The sequence below is a fragment of the Cucurbita pepo genome, chromosome 16 (assembly GCF_057944985.1).
Source record: "Cucurbita pepo subsp. pepo isolate OVF chromosome 16, ASM5794498v1, whole genome shotgun sequence".
Lineage (NCBI taxonomy): Eukaryota > Viridiplantae > Streptophyta > Magnoliopsida > Cucurbitales > Cucurbitaceae > Cucurbita > Cucurbita pepo.
Genome location: NC_141813.1, coordinates 10129094 through 10148802, shown reverse-complemented (window position 1 = coordinate 10148802; position 19709 = coordinate 10129094). Strand labels below are relative to the sequence as shown.

General features: G+C 38.7%; 3 protein-coding genes and 2 non-coding genes across 5 annotated transcripts; 3 read left to right on the top strand and 2 right to left on the bottom strand.

Annotated features, from left to right (window-relative positions):
• Positions 1–743: 743 nt before the first annotated feature.
• On the top strand, positions 744–6358 carry LOC111777329 (putative LRR receptor-like serine/threonine-protein kinase At2g16250). Its single transcript, XM_023656871.2, has 4 exons — positions 744–3388; positions 4454–4582; positions 4723–4745; positions 5419–6358. The coding sequence occupies exons 1-4, from the start codon at positions 1455–1457 to the stop codon at positions 6027–6029; spliced, it is 2697 nt and encodes an 898-aa protein (XP_023512639.2). The 5' UTR covers positions 744–1454; the 3' UTR covers positions 6030–6358.
• Positions 6359–6391: 33 nt separating this feature from the next.
• On the bottom strand, positions 6392–6463 carry TRNAQ-CUG (transfer RNA glutamine (anticodon CUG)). Its single transcript has one exon. It is a non-coding gene; the product is annotated as a tRNA-Gln (tRNA).
• A 481-nt stretch (positions 6464–6944) lies between these two features.
• TRNAQ-UUG (transfer RNA glutamine (anticodon UUG)) lies at positions 6945–7016 on the bottom strand. The gene has a single exon. It is a non-coding gene; the product is annotated as a tRNA-Gln (tRNA).
• Positions 7017–8377: 1361 nt separating this feature from the next.
• Positions 8378–13768, top strand: LOC111777330 (cyclase-associated protein 1). The gene is made up of 10 exons (XM_023656872.2): positions 8378–8894; positions 9942–10110; positions 10192–10256; positions 10505–10832; positions 10905–11052; positions 11584–11693; positions 11774–11829; positions 11911–11967; positions 12778–12921; positions 13387–13768. Exons 1-10 carry the CDS (start codon positions 8622–8624, stop codon positions 13471–13473), a joined length of 1437 nt encoding a protein of 478 aa, XP_023512640.2. The 5' UTR covers positions 8378–8621; the 3' UTR covers positions 13474–13768.
• A 1036-nt stretch (positions 13769–14804) lies between these two features.
• Positions 14805–18800, top strand: LOC111777331 (O-Glycosyl hydrolases family 17 protein). The gene is made up of 5 exons (XM_023656874.2): positions 14805–15027; positions 15114–15778; positions 17767–18093; positions 18228–18507; positions 18632–18800. Exons 1-5 carry the CDS (start codon positions 14961–14963, stop codon positions 18667–18669), a joined length of 1377 nt encoding a protein of 458 aa, XP_023512642.1. The 5' UTR covers positions 14805–14960; the 3' UTR covers positions 18670–18800.
• The last annotated feature ends 909 nt before the right edge of the window (positions 18801–19709 follow it).

Genomic DNA, 19709 nt, shown 5'->3' with positions numbered 1-19709 from the left:
ACAAGAAGTGTGCTAACAAGAACATTGAGCTCCAAGAACGATGGACTTGAGCTGTTATATTAGTACAATTATTAATTTAAAATTTTAATTCATACCATTTGAAAGTTTAGGAGTATAAATTGATATTTGTCGGAAAAATGTTCCATTAATACTCTTAAACTCAATTTTTTTTTTTTCAAATACGTTACCACAAGCACATGGACAAACATCCTAACAAGATTGTACATTAGTAGTTGAGTACGAGTCAACTCGTTTGGATTTAATACAAAAAAAAAAAAAAAAAAGACACGTTAAAAATTCGTGTCATAACTTTGAGAAAGACGAGCGAGAAGAAAAATAAAATAAAGAAAATAAATTTATTATAAATTTTGTCGTATTTCCATTTTTGAAGTTTACCACTTGTCACAATCGCACTTTTAATGGCAGCACACTTGCGATTGTGCGACACTCACTTCTAGCAACAAGTGAGCTAAGCCAATTCGTTCTTGTGTGACCAAACGACGTATGCTCGAGCCTCTGGCCCCAATTTAAGAAAAAAGTTTTAGAAAACGGATGGTAGAGGGATCTGACTAAGTATATTAATAAAAAATTTAAAATTTAGAAGTATTTTTTAAAAAGTAAATTAGGTAAAAACAATAAATAAACAAAACTTAGTTGTATTTTTCTATAAATAAATAAATAAATAATAATAATAAAAAAACATTTTTTTGAATTATGTTGTTAAATATCGAAACCTAAAACAGCTCTCCGATTACAGTGGCGTCGTCACTTCACCCTGTCGCTTCCCAGAAACAGTGAGAGAGATGTATCATGAACAAACTTGGGGAACTGTGAGAGAAAGATTCAAGAAATTCCATACACAAAATTCTTTATAGTTTCAACAAAAAGAAGAACAAAGTGGGTTTCTCTCACAGTCACCGTCTCTTCCGCCGTGCCGCCGCCGGACCTGCCATGCTCCGCCTCCCCCATTCCTTTCTCTCTCTACCCTTTTACTTTTCCCTCTCTTTATTGCTTCACAAGAATTGTAATTAAGAGAGAGAGAGAGAGAGAGAGACAGCGCAGTTTCTCTTGACCGAAGATCTTTATTAAAAAAAGGAAAAAAAGGAGTGCTGTTTGTCAATTTTTGAAGCTTCCCTTCTTCCCCTCTCTCTTTTTCTTCGGTTTTTTTTTAATCCCTTTTGCTATCTCTTTCTCTCTTTTCAATTTGTCAAACACCCATTTTCAGGAACTAAAAGATGGGTTATCTGTGATCGAGGGAAGAGCTGAAGCAGAGAGGTAAGGGGGTTCCTGTTCTTGTTCTTGTTCTTGTTCTTGTTCTTGTTCTTGAGAGCTGAATGGGTATTTGTAACTTTGAGGAATTTGATGAGGATTTGGCGAAAAGGGTTTTCCTATAAGGGGAAGATTAAGGGAATTTGGATCTACAGCTTGGTGTTCTTGAGCTGTGGTGAGTGGATATGCGAAACGTAATACGTTTCATGTTCTTGTTCTTGTTGTTCTTGTTGTGTTTTGAGCCAACATTTCAACAGGTGAGTTTGAGAACTGAGCGTGTAGCTCTTCTCAACCTCAGATCGTCTCTGGGTTTGAGGAGCAAGGATTGGCCTATCAAAGCTGACCCTTGCTCTGTTTGGAATGGTATCAATTGTCAAAATGGTCGAGTTATTGGTATCAATATCTCTGGGTTTCGAAGAACTCGTAGTGGTAATCTAAACCCACAATTTGTTGTTGATTCTTTGGCTAATTTGACCCTTTTACAGTCTTTTAATGCTTCTAAGTTCTTGCTTCCGGGTGTAATTCCTGATTGGTTTGGCTCAAGGCTCAAGTCTTTGCAAGTTCTTGATCTTCGTTCTTGTTCTATCATTGGTTCTATTCCATTGAGTTTTGGAAATTTGACAAATCTAGTTAGTTTATATCTCTCCAAGAACAAGCTTAATGGGACGATTCCTTCAAGTATTGGTCAACTTGTTCATCTTTCTGTGCTTGATCTTTCGCGTAATGAGCTCACTGGATCTGTTCCTTCGTCGATTTCATCTCTTGGGAACCTTTCTTTTCTCGATCTTTCTTCGAATCGTTTAGATGGGTCGATTCCTTCCCTCATTGGGTCCATTAGGAAGCTTCAGAATCTTAACCTTTCAAGAAATGATATCACTTCTTCATTGCCTGCTTCACTTGGGGACCTCGATAGATTAGTAGACCTCGATCTCAGTTTTAACGAATTGTCCGGGCTGCTACCTCGAGATTTGAGGGGCATGAGCAGCCTGCAGAGAATGATAATTGGGAACAATCTACTTGGTGGATCATTGCCAGATGGTTTGTTTACTTCTCTTAGACAATTGCAGGCATTGATTCTCAAGGATAATAACTTTACCGGTGCAGTTCCCGACGTATTGTTCTTGTCGCCTGGATTGCATCTTCTCGATATCTCTGGAAATAGTTTCACTGGTATGCTGCCTAACTCGAGCTCTGGTTTGAATTCAACTGATGGAACATTGAATATATCTCGAAACATGTTTTACGGTAGCCTTATGCCAGTTATAGGACGATTCAGGGCTGTTGATTTATCGGGAAATTATTTTGAAGGCGGAGTTCCGAACTTTGTGCCAATGGATGCTACTCTTGAGAGTAATTGTCTTCAAAATGTATCTAGCCAGAGGACACTGGCAGACTGCTCGTCATTTTATACCGAAAAAGGCCTTAGTTTTGATAACTTTGGCGAACCGAACTCCAAACAACCTTCGTTAATCGAAAAAACTGGCAAGAACAATAAAAGGGTAATCGTATTGGCGAGCGTATTAGGAGGGGTTGGGTTTATTGTCCTTCTGGTGTTGCTGGTAATGCTGGTTTTATATATTGGTGGCAAGAGAGCGTCGGGGAATCAAAGGGCGGTCAGTGTAGGACCGATACCCCCTGGTAGTAACGAACCGCCTTCAGGCTTATCGATTAACTTTGCAAGCTTAGGTGATAGGTTTACGGATAAACAGCTTCTTCAGGCTACTGATGGCTTTAGCGACGAGAACTTGATCAAACTCGGCCACTCTGGTGAGCTATTTCGTGGCGTCTTGGACAATGGGGCTGATGTCGTTATAAAAAAGATCGACCTGCGGAAGGTTAAGAAGGAAACCGAGCTAGTGGAATTGGATTTGTTTGGTAAGGTGTCACATACAAGATTGGTTCCTCTTTTAGGACACTGCCTAGATAATGAACATGAGAAGTTCTTGGTTTACAAATATATGCCAAATGGAGACTTGGCGAGTTCTTTGGTCAGGAAAACTAATGTTGATGATGAAAATATACAGTCTTTGGATTGGATAACAAGGCTTAAAATTGCTTTGGGAGCTGCTGAGGGTCTTGCTTATATGCATCATGATTGTTCTCCGCCACTCGTTCACAGGTACACGAAACTTTAGTTGTTGTCTTTGCGCTTTTCCTTTCGGGCTTCTCCTCAAGGTTTTTAAAACGTGTTTGCTAGAGAGAGATTTCCACACCCTTCTAAAGAATGTTTCGTTAACGTGGGATCTCACAATCCATCCCCTTTTGGGGCCCACGGCTCGGTGTTTGGCTCTGATACCATTTGTAATAACCTAAGCCTACCGCTAGCAAATATTGTCCTCTTTGGATTTTCCCTTTTGAGCTTCCCTTCAAGGTTTTTAAAACGTGTCTGCTAGGGAGAGGTTTCCACACCCTTATAAACAATGTTTCGTTCCCTTCTCCAACCCCGACGTGGGATCTCACAATCCACCCCCTTTTGGGGCCCAACGTTCTTGCTGGCACACTGCTCGGTGTTTGGCTCTTATACCATTTGTAACAACCTAAACCCACCGCTAGCAAATATTGTTATCTTTGGACTTCCCCTCAAGGTTTTTAAAACGTGTGCTAGGGAGAGTTTTCCACACCCTTATAAAGAATGTTTCGTCCCCTTCTCCAACTCCAATGTGGGATCTCACAATCCACCCCCTCTTTGGAGCCAGCGTCGTTGCTGGCACTCGTTCCCCTCTCCAATCGAATGTGGGATCTCACAATTCACCCCCTTCAGGGCCCAGTGTCCTCGCTTTTACACTGTCCGGTGTCTGGCTGTGATACCATTCGTTGGGCTGTTAGCAGATATTGCCTTTTTTGGGCTTTCCTTTTTGAGCTCTCCCTCAAGGTTTTAAAACACGTTTGTTAAGGAGAGGTTTCTACATTCTTATAAGGAATGTTTTGTTCCCCTCTCCAACCAATGTGGGATCTCACAGTTGATGTGTATTATATCAATTGCTCGAGTTCACTTAATTGTCTTGTTGCGACTTCCACGGATGAGATCATATCACGTCTCTCCTATTCTTTGGATAAATTCTTACAGTGAGTCGAGTCACTTACCAAATATTTCGGTAAATAAAAGTTCAGCTCTGATATGTGTATATAAGTATTTGAACTTAGCATTATTGACTTTATTAACACTTTCTTTTGGTCATTGAAGAGATGTTCAAGCTAGCAGCATACTTCTTGATGATAAATTTGAAGTCCGACTCGGGAGCTTGGGTGAAGTTCGTGCCCAAGATGGGGACAGCCACCAAAAACGAATGTCCAGGTTGCTTCGGTTGCCACAGTAAGTGTTCGTGCACCTTACCTGATAAATATTTCTTCGACTTTTCTCATCGGGATTACTCGATTAAGGTTATCTTCAAGCTTAGGTTACCTGATAAATATTTGAGGTTGTAATAATCATTTTCACTTCAAAACGTGCAGGTCATCCGAGCCAGGTTCTTCTGGTATGTTCACATTTACGTTTTGTTTCCTTTCGAGATTACAAATTTTCTTTTGTCATGGGTTGTCTGCATATTTTGTTGAGGATCGTTGAGAGAGGAGTCTCACATCGTTAATTAAGGGGTTGATCATGAGTTTATAAGTAAGGAATACATCTCCATTAGTATGAGGCCTTTCGGGGAAACCAAAAGCAAAGCCATGAGAGCTTATGCTCAAAGTGGACAATATCATACCATTGTAAAGAATCGTGGTTCCTAACATGGTATCAGAATCATGCCCTTAACTTAGCCATGTCAATAGAATCCTCAAATGTCAAACAAAGAAGTTGTGAGCCTCGAAGGTGTAATCAAAAGTGTCGAACAAAGAGTATGCTTTGTTCGAGGGCTCCTAAGGAGTCGAGCCTCGATTAAGGGGAGCCTGTTCGAGGGCTCCACAGGCCTCAGGGGAGGCTCTATGGCGTACTTTGTTCTGTCTCACATCAACTAATTAAGGGGTTGATCATAGGTTTATAAGTAAGAAATACATCTCCATTGGTATGAGGCCTTTCGGGGAAACCAAAAGCAAAGCCATGAAAGCTGACAATATCATACCATTGTCGAGAGTCGTGGTTCCTAACATGTTTGTCTATATCATTTGAAGCGAGTTTATTAGAATGTGAACAACGCCTCATATTTGCAGGGACTCAGACATCAGTATGTTCCTATGATGTTTACTGCTTTGGGAAGGTGTTATTAGAGCTAGTGACAGGCAAGGTGGGCATCAGTGCTACTCCTGATACCCAATTGAAGGACTTTTATGATCAAACATTCCCATACATCACCATCCACGACAAAGAATTGGTGAGCAAAATCATCGATCCGAATCTGATTGTCGATGAAGATTTCCTCGAGGAAGTGTGGGCTATGGCTGTTGTCGCGAAGTCATGTCTGAATCCAAGGCCATCGAGACGACCCCAGATGAGATACATCCTGAAAGCTTTGGAGAATCCTTTAAAGGTCGTGAGAGAAGAAAGTTCGGGTTCAGCAAGGCTACGAGCGACTTCTTCACGAAGCTGGAATGCAGCTTTGTTCGGGAGCTGGCGACAGAGCCTATCAGATCTAACGGTTGTACCAACTGCTGCCACAACAACGTCAAGAGCCATGGGAGGTAGCTTCAAACAGTCAGGAACTTCAGGTTCACAGGGAAGTGGCCAGAACAACAGCGGTGAAGCTTCACGGAGAAGGTATTCAAAGGAGATATTCCCCGAGCCAGCAGACGAGCAAGGCGAGAGAGGCGAGTATCATTACTAGTAAAGAAAATTCATTGATCTTGATTGATTCTTTGTCAATAACAAACACAGCAGCAGGCCATTCCAATTGAGAGAGCCTGATAACTGCTCGACCGGGCGGGTTGTTGCTTTCGGGTTTCGTAGTTGGAGAGGAGAGGAGAGGGCGGCTGACGCCCCGAGCTTTCTGCCATGGAAAATTGTCATTCTTTGAGAAATGTATGGGTTTTTTTTGTTGTTGTTGGTGATTTTATGTTTTGTGGAAGGCATGGGGCCTTCGAGCTTTCTGTAGGCGTTTCTTGTTCTTGTTTGTTCTCATTATTATTATTTTATACCTTTTTCTGTTCCCTTTTTTGATTTAGCCTATACACGCTCTTAAAAAAAAATAGGTCCCACCGAGATTTGAACTCAGGTTTCTAGATTCAGAGTCCAATGTCCTAACCACTAGACCATAAGACCATAGATCTTTATAAAATTCATATAAGTTTAAAAAATTTATAACTTTAAAAATATTTAATATATTAGGTTTCAACGCATTAAAAAAGAAAAAAAAAGGTCATACTCAGATTTGAACTCGAGTTATTGGATTCAAAATCCAACCACTAGACTACACGATCACAGATATTTATAAAATTTATATCCTATAATTTTTCAAATTTAAAACATTTATAAACTATTAAATTTATAACCTTAAAAATGTTTAGTATACTTGGTTTCAACGCACTAAAATTAATTAATTTATTAGCATAAAATTGAGTTTTATATTGTAAACTTTCAATTTTATATGTATTATGTAGGTGAATTTTAAATAAAAAAAATATAGAAAATGTAAAAAATCTATTAAACTCAAAATTGAAAAAAAATTATATATATTTATTTGAAAAATGAGTATTTTTAAGTAAAGAATAATGTGAGAAAAAAAAAAAAAAAAAAAAAAAAAGGGTCCTACCGAGATTTGAACTTGGGTTATTGGATTCAAAGTCCAATGTCCTAACCACTAGACCATAGGACCACCAGTGTTTGTAAAATTTGTGTAATAAATTTCTAAACTTTAAAAAATAAATATTTTCAAATTTGTTTCTTATAATTTCAAAACTTTAAAAATGTTTAATGTGTCCTCACTTTTTGTTTTATATTTTATAGAGTTTCAATATATTAAAATAAATTAATTTATTAGATGACGTGTATAATTATTAATCTTTTTTAATAAAATAATTAATTAAACAGAAAAAAATAATATATTGTTTTGTTATTTTTGACAGAAAAAAAAAAATCTTACTTTTATTCCCTTCGTTCTCAAGTCACTCCAAAAAAGGGAAAATAATGTATGTCCAACCGAATCTCTTATCGTACAGATTTAGTCTATTTTATCATACAATTTAATCTCCGTTAAAAGGTAAAACTATAACAACTCAAGCCCACCAATAGTAGATATTGTCTGTTTTGGCCCGTTACGTATCGCCGTCAGCCTCACGGTTTTAAAATGCGTCTACTAAAGAGAAGTTTCCACACCCTTATAAAGAATGTTTAGTTCCAATCTCCAACCAACGTGGGATCTCACAATTCACCTCCCTGGAGGGCCTAACGTCTTCGCTAGCACACCATTTAGTGTCTAGCTCTAATACCATTTGTAACGCTCCAAGCTCATTGCTAGTAGATATTATCCGCTTTAACCTGTTATGTATCGCCTATACCTCACGGTTTTAAAACGCGCATGTTAAAGAGAAGTTTCCACACTTTTATAAGAAATGCTACCAACCACCCGAAACCTTCCAATTTCCTAAATTTTAGAGATGGAACGGTAAGATTCAAAATTGAGACACAATTAAGTATCTAATAATTTTTTTAAAAATATAAATTTTGGAAATAAATGACTAAAGTCATCCGAGAGTAAAAGAAACATGTAACTAGACGAACATTTCAAAACAAATGATAATCAATCTAGATATCAATCAAACACTTCACGGTACTCAACGGTTCAAGTAGGTTTGATCTTCCATACCCATCTCAAAATAACGATTCCCTCCTCAGTTCTCATCTTAGGGAGTAAACACGATCCCACAACAACTCAAATCCATCGGAACAACTACAATCGATGTTCTACTCTCTTACGACTGTTTTTCAACGACAACAACTGAGCTAACAAGAACGCAGGATAGTACATACTTATTTTTTCGATAATGCTATCTTATTCTATGAACGCTACCCGATTTCTAATGCTCGAGTTATGATGAACAGAGTTGGTACTAGAAAATTTTCCCTCATTAGCTTGTTAATTATGATGATTAAGATGAAAAACAAGAAAAAAAAACATGATGAAGACTTGATTTAGCGATGTTTACGGCTGTTCTTACTTGCCCACACGAACCATTACAGCCAAAAACAGCTCTAAATCCGCCACGCGTTCATCACACCGCCGGTAGTCGCATCCGCTTCTTATGGGTACCGCCAAAACATAATCCCTTTTCATCACAGCGTCTTCTTTCCGCCACCCCAAAATTATTATGTTACCCAAAAGAAATTTGATCCCCACAGCCCAAACCCATTAGCCACCACCACCATTTTTACTCATTCCAATCCCTAAAACCCACCATTGTTTGTCTCTCAGATCTGAACTATGGATGAGAAGCTGATACAGCGATTGGAGTCCGCTGTGGCTCGGCTTGAAGCGTTCTCCACTGGGTTCCGGCGCGGCGGTGCACCGGAGAGTGATGAGGTTACAGTGTCCGATCCTTCGATTCTTGCTTTTGACGATTTCATGGGACAGTACGTTGCGAGAGTTTCAAACGCCGCGGAGAAGATTGGGGGACAGGTTCTTGAGGCCACTAAGATTTTGAGTGAGGCATTTTCTGTTCAGAGGGAGCTTCTTGTTAAGGTTAAGCAAACTCAGGTTAGTGATAATCTCTGTTTTTCTCCTCAAATAATGTGATATTGAAGCTTGTGTTGATTTAATTTTCTTGTTCAAGTTGATTGTTTGGTTTCATAATCACTGTTTTATTCATATGGGATTGGATGTAAGCTGTGGGAATGATAATGAAAATCTTAGATGATTGGTAGAACTACTACTGAATTGTGTTGAGATGCTTTGTGGAAGGGTGTTTTTGGTGTAGTGAATTAGCAATATCAGCTATCTAGCAGTCCACTCATGTTTAAGCCTTCTTGTTCGATTTGGAAATGAAAATGAAAGAAAAACTCACACGTAACGAAGCGGTTTCGCTCCTTTCCCTCGTTAACCCCCTAGATCAATGAAGAAGGGAGAAGTGTATTCTTCCGAATCTTTGAAAGCAAAGCGCTATGTCGAGACGGGGTGGCCTAATAGTTTCTAGAATGCTGTTGTCATGATGTTGATCTGGCTTATGTGACTACGGTATCCATGTAGCTCCGAATATGCGCATTGGAGCATCAAACGAAGCGCTATGTTGGGATGGGGTGACCCAACAGTCTCTAGAATGCTGTTGTCATGATGTTGATCTGCCTTATGCGACTACGACATCCACATAGCTCCGAATACGTGCATTGGAGCATCATCATGATGGTCCTTCAAAACGTAGTTCTACTAGATTCCGGGATGTAATTTTCATTACGTTTTAAACTGGACTTCTACTTTTATCGGAATAAGTGACAAGGATGAACCAATATGCTGTCACTGCACACATGCCTTCTAATCTCTTTACAAATCTCAATTCTGGATTAGTAGATTGTTTATCAGTTTAAGTTTTCATTCTTGATACTCCTGAACGGCTTGAATGTTAAAGAAGACAGAACATTTTCGTCGAATGTTCTTAATGAATGTTATTTTTCTCGTTCGTTTTAGCAACAAAAACGAGAAAGAACAGGACTGTTATATACGTAAACGAGTGCCTAGTACTAACTTTCAGTAGAAATTTTCGGGTGAAGTTTGTTGGTCTGAAGTTCAATTGTTTATTTTGTTTCACAGAAACCCGACCTAGCGGGCTTGGCTGAATTTTTGAAGCCATTGAACGAAGTTATTAACAAAGCAAATGCACTTTCAGAGGGAAGGAGATCTAATTTCTTCAACCATTTGAAAACTGCAGCTGATAGTCTATCTGCTTTAGCTTGGATTGCATTTACTGGAAAAGATTGCGGTATGAAGTGTAGTTGAGTATATCCTCGTTGGCACGTGTAGTTTGAATCCTTTCGATTTAAGCCGTTCTTGATTTTTGTAGGTATGAGCATGCCTATTGCCCATGTCGAAGAAAGTTGGCAAATGGCTGAATTTTACAACAACAAAGTAAGCTTATGTTCCCTCTAAAACCCGCTTTTGCTAAGAAGAACATGTACTTTAGTTTGACTAGCGTGTCCGTGTTGGACACTTGGACACTCGACAGTTGTAGGACACGTCTTATCTTAATGAATGTATTTGACACTAGTTGTACGAAGTCAATGCAGGTCCAACATTTTGTTACACACGTATCGAATACTTGACTTTTTATCTTAAAATTAATGGTCTATTGTTGACCTGTTTACTTCTTCATTCAGGTTCTTGTAGAGTACAGAAACAAAGATCCGAATCACGTCGAGTGGGCCAAAGCTATGAAGGAGCTCTATTTTCCGGGTTTACGGGACTATGTCAAAAGTTTTTATCCATTGGGTCCGGTATGGAGCGTTACTGGGAAAAAGGCTGCTTCTGCTGCCCCTAAAGCTTCTCCTCCTACTAAAACGTCAGCACCGAGCGCACCTGCCCCACCCCCGCCCCCTCCAGCTTCACTCTTCAGCTCTGAGCCTTCTCAGGCTTCATCTTCCAAGCCAAAAGAAGGAATGGCTGCTGTTTTCCAAGAAATTAATTCTGGGAAGCCTGTGACCCTAGGTATTGATTGTTTTCAAAACTCTCCCCCTTCACTACTATTTGAACATCTCTAAGCACTTTTTGTGCCACTAGGTCTGAAGAAAGTCACCGATGACATGAAGACCAAGAACCGTGCAGATAGAGTTGGCGTTGTGGGTTCTAGTGAGAAAGGTGGTCGTACTGCCTCTCCGTCGTTTTCCAAAACAGGCCCTCCGAAGTTGGAACTTCAAATGGGTCGAAAGTAAGTTTTACTCATTGTAGTTACAAATAAGATAGTGTTTGTGAGATCCCACATCGGTTGGAGAGGAGAACAAAGCATTCCTTATAAGGGTTTGAAAACCTCTCCCTAGCATACGCGTTTTTAAACTGTGAAGCTAACGACAATACGTAACGGGCCAAAGCGGACAATATCTGCTAGTGGTGGGCTTGGACTGTTACAAATGATATCAGAGCCGAACACCGAGCGGTGTGCCAGCGAGGACGCTGGGCCTCCAAGGAGGGTGGATTGTGAGATTCCACATCGGTTGGAGAGAAGAACGAAACATTTCTTATAAGGGTTTGAAAACCTCTCTCTAGTAGACGCGTTTTAAAACCATGAGGCTAACGATGATACATAATGGGCCAAAGCGGACAAGATCTGCTAGCGGTTCATGAGGCTAACGATGATACATAATGGGCCAAAGCGGACAAGATCTGCTAGCGGTTGGCTTGAGCTGTTACAGTGTTTACACTAAGTGCCCTACTTAATCTCTCTATTCATACATTCAAACAGGTGGGTCGTCGAGAACCAAATCGGAAGGAAAAACTTGGTGATTGATGATTGCGATGCTAAACAATCAGTATATATCTTTGGATGCAAAGATTCAGTTTTGCAGATTCAAGGTAACGTTTTATCTCACAATCAGTTTACTCGTTCGTCTCTTCTGATGAATGTGGAAGTCAATATTTTCACCTTGCTGCAGGGAAAGTCAACAACATAACAGTCGACAAGTGTACAAAAATGGGAGTCGTATTCACGGTTAGTACACGCTATTGGGTGAAAAAATGATCATATATATATAGCTGATTTGGATTGTTTTTTTTACTTTCAAACTAACAGGATGTTGTGGCTGCATTTGAGATTGTTAACTCCAATGGGGTTGAAGTACAATGCCAGGTACTTTGTTCTTCTCACATTGAATGGTTCTACATCTTTGAAGCTAGTGGCTACATTTTTCTTGCATCTATGCACATAGCTTTCATAAGATCCCACGTCGGTTGGAGAGGTGAACAAAGCATTCTTTACAAGGGTGTGGAAACCTCTCCCTAGTAGACGTGTTTTAAACCGATGAGGTTGACGATAATATGTAACGGGTCAAAGCGGACAATATCCGCTAGCGGTGGGCTTGGGACGTTACAAATGGTATCAGAGCCAGACACCGGACGGTGTGTTGACGAGGACACTGGGCTCTCAAGGGGGGTGGATTGTGAGATCCCACATCGGTTGGAGAAGGGAACGAAGCATTCTTTACAAGGGTGTGGAAACCTCCCCATAGTAGATGCGTTTTAAATCCGTGAGGCTGACGGCAATACGTAACAGGCCAAAGCGAACAATATCTACTAGCGGTTGGCTTGTGCCATTACAAATGGTATCATAACCCGACACCGGGCGGTGTGTCAACGAGAACGTTGGCCCCCCAAGTGAGGTGGATTGTGAGATACCACATCGGTGGGAGAGGAGAACAAAGCATTTTTTGTAAGGGTGTGGAAACCGCTCCCTAGTAGACGCGTTTTAAACCCGTGAGGCTGACAGTGATACGTAAAAGGGCCAAAGCGGAGAATATCTGCTAGCAGTGGGCTTGATTTGTTACAATTTGAGCAATCCCAAGAAGCCCGAGAAGAGAGGCCATTAACAATGGCTGATAAACCTTTAGTTTTAAAGTCATGAAGTTGATAAGTTAGTTCTTTCATTTGATGGTTATTCCAGGGTTCTGCCCCAACCATTTCTGTGGACAATACTGGAGGCTGTGTATTATACTTAAGCAAAGATTCTTTAGGGACATCCATTACGACTGCCAAGTCGAGTGAGATCAATGTTTTGGTACCTGGTGGAGCGTCCGATGGTGATTGGGTATGGTTCCGTGTTCCTTCCTCCGCTCATGATCTTGATTTTCTCGTATCAGTTGATCGAATTCTTACGCAGTTCTATTCACTTTTTTTCGAGGAATATATTCGCTTTAAAAAGAAAGAAAACTGTTCACTTTTGCTTTTTGATAAAGCTCTTAGATTCTAGGCCTTGGAAGCATTTTCCTTTCGTTTTTTAGAACTTTGCTATTAACAATGTCCTTGAAGCCTCACTGTCTTCTGCTATACATGTTCTTGATTAGGCCAACAAAATGGCATAGAAACGAATTTGATTCCATAGAATGATCATACTTTATGCGACAAACTCGAACTTTGCAAAACATTTCTAGATCGAACATGCTGATCTCTCATAAAAAGAACGTTTTGATTCTGCTACAACATTATCTGGAAACCGTTGGGATTAGATTTCAACATGGATGTTTTTGTTCTTGTTCTTGTTCTATCTCTGTAGGTCGAGCATGCTTTGCCGCAGCAGTTTGTTCATACGTTTAAGGACGGTCGCTTCGAAACCACTCCGGTCTCTCACTCGGGAGGGTGATCTTGAGTTTGAACAGATTCTCACTTTTCTTCGTATCCGGTTTAGAGTGGGTTTTGTTTCCATTTTTTTTCCCATTTGATTCAATAGTCACAGGAAATTACATGTGGTGCTTGTTAGTGTTTGTTTCATTGGGTTCTTGTCTTTCTAGCTTGGGTTCAGGTGTTCATGGCGGCTGTAGTGTGTTGTGCAATGATGTTCTGTTTTTCCTCGTTTGGTCTGTATTTGAATATCTCCGTTCAAGAGAAGTAGTACATGTCAATTATCGTTGAGTTATGAAATGATTTAGTTTACGAAATTAGTGTTTATAAATTTAATTTTTTAAATAAATAAATTGATAAAAATAATATTTATTATTAAAAAAAATACATGTTTATTTATATATATATATATATATATATATATATATATATATATATATATATATAAATAATATTATACGAAAATGTTAAAATTTGAAAGAAGAAATTAGAACGTATATAATAAAATCTTAAACTTTTAATTTTTATCTCACAATATATAATAATTTTTAATTTTTTAATTTTTTATAATAATAAATTCAAATATTTTTAAAATTTACATTTATATGCCACACAAAATTAGAAGTTTTTAAATTTAAAATCTTGAATTAAATTTAATAAGTTCTTAGATTATTCAAGGTTTAAAATTTTAAATATATTTTATTATTTTTACGGGTAGAATTTATTAATTAAAAAATTAAAGTTAATATAATCTATCATAATTTATCGTCCATTTTTTTTTATTTGTGTTTATTTGGTCTTTAAATTTTAAAAATATCTAATAAATGTATTAACTAAAATTAATATAAAAATTCTTAAACTTTAAAATTTATATATAATAAGTTCATTAATTTTTTTTTTTTTTGAATATAAAAGGTCATTAGCCTATCCAAAATAAATAAATAAATAAATTTATGACGCAAAAAATCAAAATTAAGTCTATTAACTTTATATTTAATAGATTATTTTAAGTTTTAAGGAAAAAAAAATTAAAAAAAATTAAAAATTTTAAAAACTTTAAAATCAGTTACTGATGAGAAGAGTTACACAACAAACACCTCATAACGCACATTAATTACAAAATAAAAAAACAATTATTTTATTTTATTTTTATTTTTGAATTAATATTTTAAATATTTGGCCAATAAATAAAAAAAAGTTAATATTTTAATTTTTACAGGTACATGTAATAACTATAGTGGTGGGCCTCCCTGTTGAAAAGGGCGTAGTCTTTTTTTCCAAAGCTTCCAATTTTGCCCCTCTCTTCTGGGCCCCACCTTCCCCCCATCTCTGAACTTGCGGACTTTCACACCTCACATTCACATAACAAACACAGAGAGAGACGGAGAGAGAGACAGAGAGACAGAGAGACAGGCGGAGAGAAATACAGAGACCTCTCTCTATCTCTCTCTCTCTGCAATTCTGCGTTCATTTCATGTCCGGCTGATATTTTTCGTTCTGTTGTTAATCATGGCCGCCTCCTCCTTTTCACTCACTTTCGTCTCCTTCTCTCTCTTCGCCGCCTTTTACCTCGCCGGTCTCTTTCTCTACTCCCTTTTTCCTTTTCTCTTTTCACTCATTTTCTTTTCTCAATTCTTTTGTTTCTTTGTTTCTCTTTTGCAGACTCTCAATCCTTCATCGGCGTCAACTATGGCCAAGTCGCCAACAACCTTCCGCCGCCGGTTTCCACTGCCGCACTACTTCGCTCAACTACAATCGGTAAAGTCCGACTCTACGGCGCCGATCCACAAATAATCAAAGCCCTAGCCAACACCGGAATAGGAATCGTGATTGGCGTAGCCAATGGCGACATTCCTGCCCTGGCCTCGAATCCGAACTCCGCTGCTCAATGGATCAACACGAATGTCGTTCCCTACTATCCAGCCAGCAATATCGTGCTGATTACCGTCGGCAACGAGGTGATTTCATCCATGGATCAAGGCTTGGTTTCGCAGCTTCTCCCAGCGATGCAGAACGTGCAGAACGCTCTGAATTCGGCGAACCTTGGCGGTAAGGTGAAGGTGTCGACAGTGCACTCGATGGCGGTGTTAAGCCAGTCGGATCCGCCGTCGTCGGGGAGGTTCAATCCGGTGTTGGAACAGATGATGAAGGCGGTGGTGGAATTCGAGAAGGAGAACGCGTCGCCATTTGCGATAAACCCTTACCCGTTCTTCGCGTACCAGAGCGATCCGAGAGCCGAAACGCTGGCGTTTTGCCTGTTTCAACCCAACTCGGGCCGGGTCGACTCGGGAACCGGAATAAAGTACATGAACATGTTCGATGCTCAGGTCAGTCAACCGCTCCAATCAATTTCTCCTAATTTCGTTTCAATTTCTTAATCTTAATTAATTAATTAATTAATTCCAATTCTTTCACCTTAAACACCGACGACGTTTACTTTAAGTCAACAGTCAATAGCCTCAGATTTTGACACGTGTCAATAATATTTAAATTTATTATTATTTTTTTTTACCTTTTTTTTTTAAACATTATAAATATAAAGGTTAGGAGTAAATATGTAACTTAATTTTTTTTTTTAAGTATATATAATTTGAAGATTAATTTAACGTCACTTTTTTTTGGGGGTTGCTGATGGTTATATTTTATTCTTTTGTGGTTAAAAAATCTCTTTCCATATGCATCGAAATTAGCAAATTTATCATTTTCAGAATCAATTTTTCAGAAAGTAATCTGAATGACGTTATTTATCAATTTGGGTTATTTTTATCCTGGCTGCTAGATTTGGAATTTGAATACTTTTTAAAGATCTTGTTGCTATTTACAGTTCTTGTGGTGTATTTTGATTTGGTTCTTGCTTGTGGGTACTTCGCGTAAATTGCTTGAAACTAAACAATGGGTGTAGATAATGATGTGTTTGAAGTTTTGATTGTTTCTGCCTGCAAGGTGTTTGTGATAATGCGTGAAAGAAATTGATGTGTGAAATCACTCGCTTGTTTAATCGCCCTTTCCTGATTTTACACCCAATTGAAGACTAAAAGCCTAATATGCTGTTGCATTTTCAATCCAAAAGGCCAATTTAGAAGAAAAAAGTGATCAGTTGGGAGATCTTTTGATTGTTTGTGTCTGCAAGGTGTTTGTGAGATTGCGTGAAAGAAATTGATGTATGAAATCAGTAACCACTCGCTTGCTTAAACGCCCCTTCCTGATTTTACACCCAATTGAAGACTAAAAGCCTGATATTCTGTTCAACCCAAAAGGCCAAAAGAATTTAGAAAAAAGTGATGAGGTGGGAGATGTCATTCAACTTTCGAATCTTAGCAAATAAGCTTGCTTTTCCTGTGTGATGTGACCTATATTATGCTCGGTTACAGCTGGCCTGTGTCATTTAATGTCGGTAAGTCCTTCCAAGATATCAATTATTATTAAGAGGAATGCCTACATATTATTTATTGGCCTGGAATTTTTTCTTCCTTTTCTTTTTGGGTTTATTGAGCTGTGATATTGGTAAGAGCTAGTGTCCTCGTGACAAGGATTAGGGACGTTTGAAGACACATTTCAAAATTTTGTATTCAAGCCCTAGCCCCTCCATGAATGGATGGAGCGGATTAGAGATAACCCTACAATTGGTTAAAATGGTTAAAAAGTCTTTTGACATAATATTGCAATAAAAAGGAAAAGAAAAGGTTTTGTCTCCCTCTCCTCTTCTCCTGTCCCTACTTACTCCTGACTCTCCTCGCCCTTTTTCTTCTTTTTCGATATGCGGCTCTGTGAGAAAGAAAATTATCTCCTGTCCCTACTTACTCCTGACTCTCCTCGCCCTTTTTCTTCTTTTTCGATATGCGGCTCTGTGAGAAAGAAAATTAAGTGGGCTGCAGTGGTGTAAGAATTTGGTTTTTCTACTTTCACTTTTTTGTGAGAAAAGATATTGGGGAGACCCTTGACTTGTGCGGGCTCTCACGCCCCTTCTTTATTTAGTTTGTTTATTTCGGTGGTGTCTCGAGTCAGGTTGGGGACTATTTTGTATTCAAGATTTAAATTTTTTACAACTTCAGAACTCTTGGTTTTGGTGTGGGTGCTCATAGAAAAAAATTATGATTATCAAGGGAGCACAGCATATGGTGGTGCTGGAATCCCCCCAACAACCAAACAAGCACATTTTGAATTTTGTGGCATTTCTTTTTGTGGTCTTCAACTACCATGTTTGTTTAAAACTTGTATTTATGATATCTTGCAACAGATTCTAATAATTTGAACTACTACATCCATTATTGGGAGCTATTATTATTTGGTCCATGACTCATATTGATTTCAACAGCTTGATGCAGTAAGGTCTGCCTTGAATGCACTGGGTGATTTCAAGGATGTCGAGATCTTGGTAGCCGAGACGGGGTGGGCGTATCGCGGTGATAGCAATGAAGTTGGAACAACTATGGAAAATGCAAGAGCTTACAATGGCAATTTGATTGCACATCTTAGATCAATGGTGGGTACTCCATTGATGCCTGGAAAATCAGTGGATACATATATCTTTGCTCTCTATGATGAAAACTTGAAGCCTGGCCCCACCTCCGAACGATCATTTGGGCTGTTCCGTCCTGATCTAACCATGGCATATGATGTTGGGCTCTCAAAGAACAGCCAGGTCAGTCAATGGTTGAATCATTGATTGCTTTTGATAAAATAAGCTTCTTGCAGATAACAAATTGCATCAACTTTACTTTGATAAACTTTATCCAATCATTTTACATCCATGAAGTTGACTCTTGAACGTTACAGACTCCTACAACTCCAACCACCCCGTCCCCAAAACCGACTGCGCTTGCTTGGTGCATGCCCAAGGCAGGTGCTTCTGATGCTCAACTTCAGTTGAATCTCGACTATGCTTGTGGGCACGGTATCGATTGCGGGGCAATCCAACCGGGGGGTGCCTGTTTTGAGCCAAACACTGTAAAATCACATGCTGCTTATGCTATGAATCTCTACTACCAATCTCTTGGCAAGAATCCATGGGACTGTGATTTCTCGCAGACAGCAACACTAACATCCACAAATCCTAGTAAGCTTTCTATTCTAATATCTCTTCCATTCAATTTCAGCCAAGCAATAAGGGAAGGACAGAAAGTTATCATATTTTTGGTGTTATTGCTTTAGTTGAAGTTCTTACATTTGTGGATTTTCAGGTTATAATGGCTGCTCGTATCCAGGCGGAAGCAGCTGAGAAGGGAGATCATAGTGCAGTGATATGAGATAAAGAATTAGTTTTCCATATTCTAAGGTGTCTTTAAGACATTTGAAAACAAACGAATGAAGCAATAATCTAATTAATTGGCCAACAATTGGTCATTCTTAGTTGCCCTGTCCAACATTCTACAAAGCCAAAATGGCTACCTTCCTAAATTCTATTAATTAAGAATAACAATTTTTTTAGGGGAAAAATCAATCCATGCCTTAATTTGCTTGGTATATTAATTTGAACTTCAACTTTTACCCTTTTTTTTTTTTTTTTTTTTTTTGCTAATTTCAACCATTAAGTTTGTTATAATGTGTAATAGAGCAAGTTCTAAGTTCACCGTTCGTAGATTTTGTCTACTTTAGTCCGTTACGTATCACCGTCAACCTTATGGTTTTAAAACGCGTCTACTAGTGAGAGGTTTCCACGCTCTTAGAAAGAATGCTTTATTTTCCTTTCATAAAAATTGGGGGCAATATAATCCTTACATAAGGGTCATCCTACCAACTTTTAGGCATAAAGATACGCTTTAGACGTGTGGATGATTATCATAAGAAATTCCCAACATATCATAAGATTCCCTTTCTGGAAAATCCGCACTTTTCCAAACCCTGAAAACAGACGGAATTCTAGGATTTATCCTTGCCGCAAATACTTTTATGCATACCTCTTCCGGTTGATCTATACCATACTCAATTCTCGTATGATGATATACACTAGCTAACAATTCACGCCCTTAGAAAGAACGTTTTGTTTTCCTTTCCAACCGATGTTGGATCTCACAATTCACCCCCTTGGAGGTGGCCTTATACCATTTCTAACAGCCCAAACCCACCGTTAGCAAATATTGTCCACTTTGGTCTATTACGTATTGTTATCTGCTTTAGCCTAGTAAGTGTCCACTTGGGTCTATTCCGTATTGTTGTCTGCTTTAGCCTATTAAGTGTCCACTTTGGTCTATTACGTATTGTTGTCTGCTTTAACCTATTAACATCTCTTCAACCAATGTAGAATCTCCGTAAAATTCT

Bases quoted from the DNA above. Each gene is read 5' to 3' on its own strand.
- LOC111777329 (XM_023656871.2), top strand. From the start codon at position 1,455: ATGCGAAACGTAATACGTTTCATGTTCTTGTTCTTGTTGTTCTTGTTG. The intron at 3,389-4,453 runs GTACACGAAACT...TGGTCATTGAAG, and splicing joins TCTCCGCCACTCGTTCACAG to AGATGTTCAAGCTAGCAGCA. The intron at 4,583-4,722 runs GTAAGTGTTCGT...CAAAACGTGCAG, and splicing joins AGGTTGCTTCGGTTGCCACA to GTCATCCGAGCCAGGTTCTT.
- LOC111777330 (XM_023656872.2), top strand. From the start codon at position 8,622: ATGGATGAGAAGCTGATACAGCGATTGGAGTCCGCTGTGGCTCGGCTT. The intron at 10,257-10,504 runs GTAAGCTTATGT...TTCTTCATTCAG, and splicing joins CTGAATTTTACAACAACAAA to GTTCTTGTAGAGTACAGAAA. The intron at 11,968-12,777 runs GTACTTTGTTCT...TGGTTATTCCAG, and splicing joins GGGTTGAAGTACAATGCCAG to GGTTCTGCCCCAACCATTTC.
- LOC111777331 (XM_023656874.2), top strand. From the start codon at position 14,961: ATGGCCGCCTCCTCCTTTTCACTCACTTTCGTCTCCTTCTCTCTCTTC. The intron at 15,028-15,113 runs GTCTCTTTCTCT...TCTCTTTTGCAG, and splicing joins CGCCGCCTTTTACCTCGCCG to ACTCTCAATCCTTCATCGGC. The intron at 18,094-18,227 runs GTCAGTCAATGG...TGAACGTTACAG, and splicing joins GGCTCTCAAAGAACAGCCAG to ACTCCTACAACTCCAACCAC.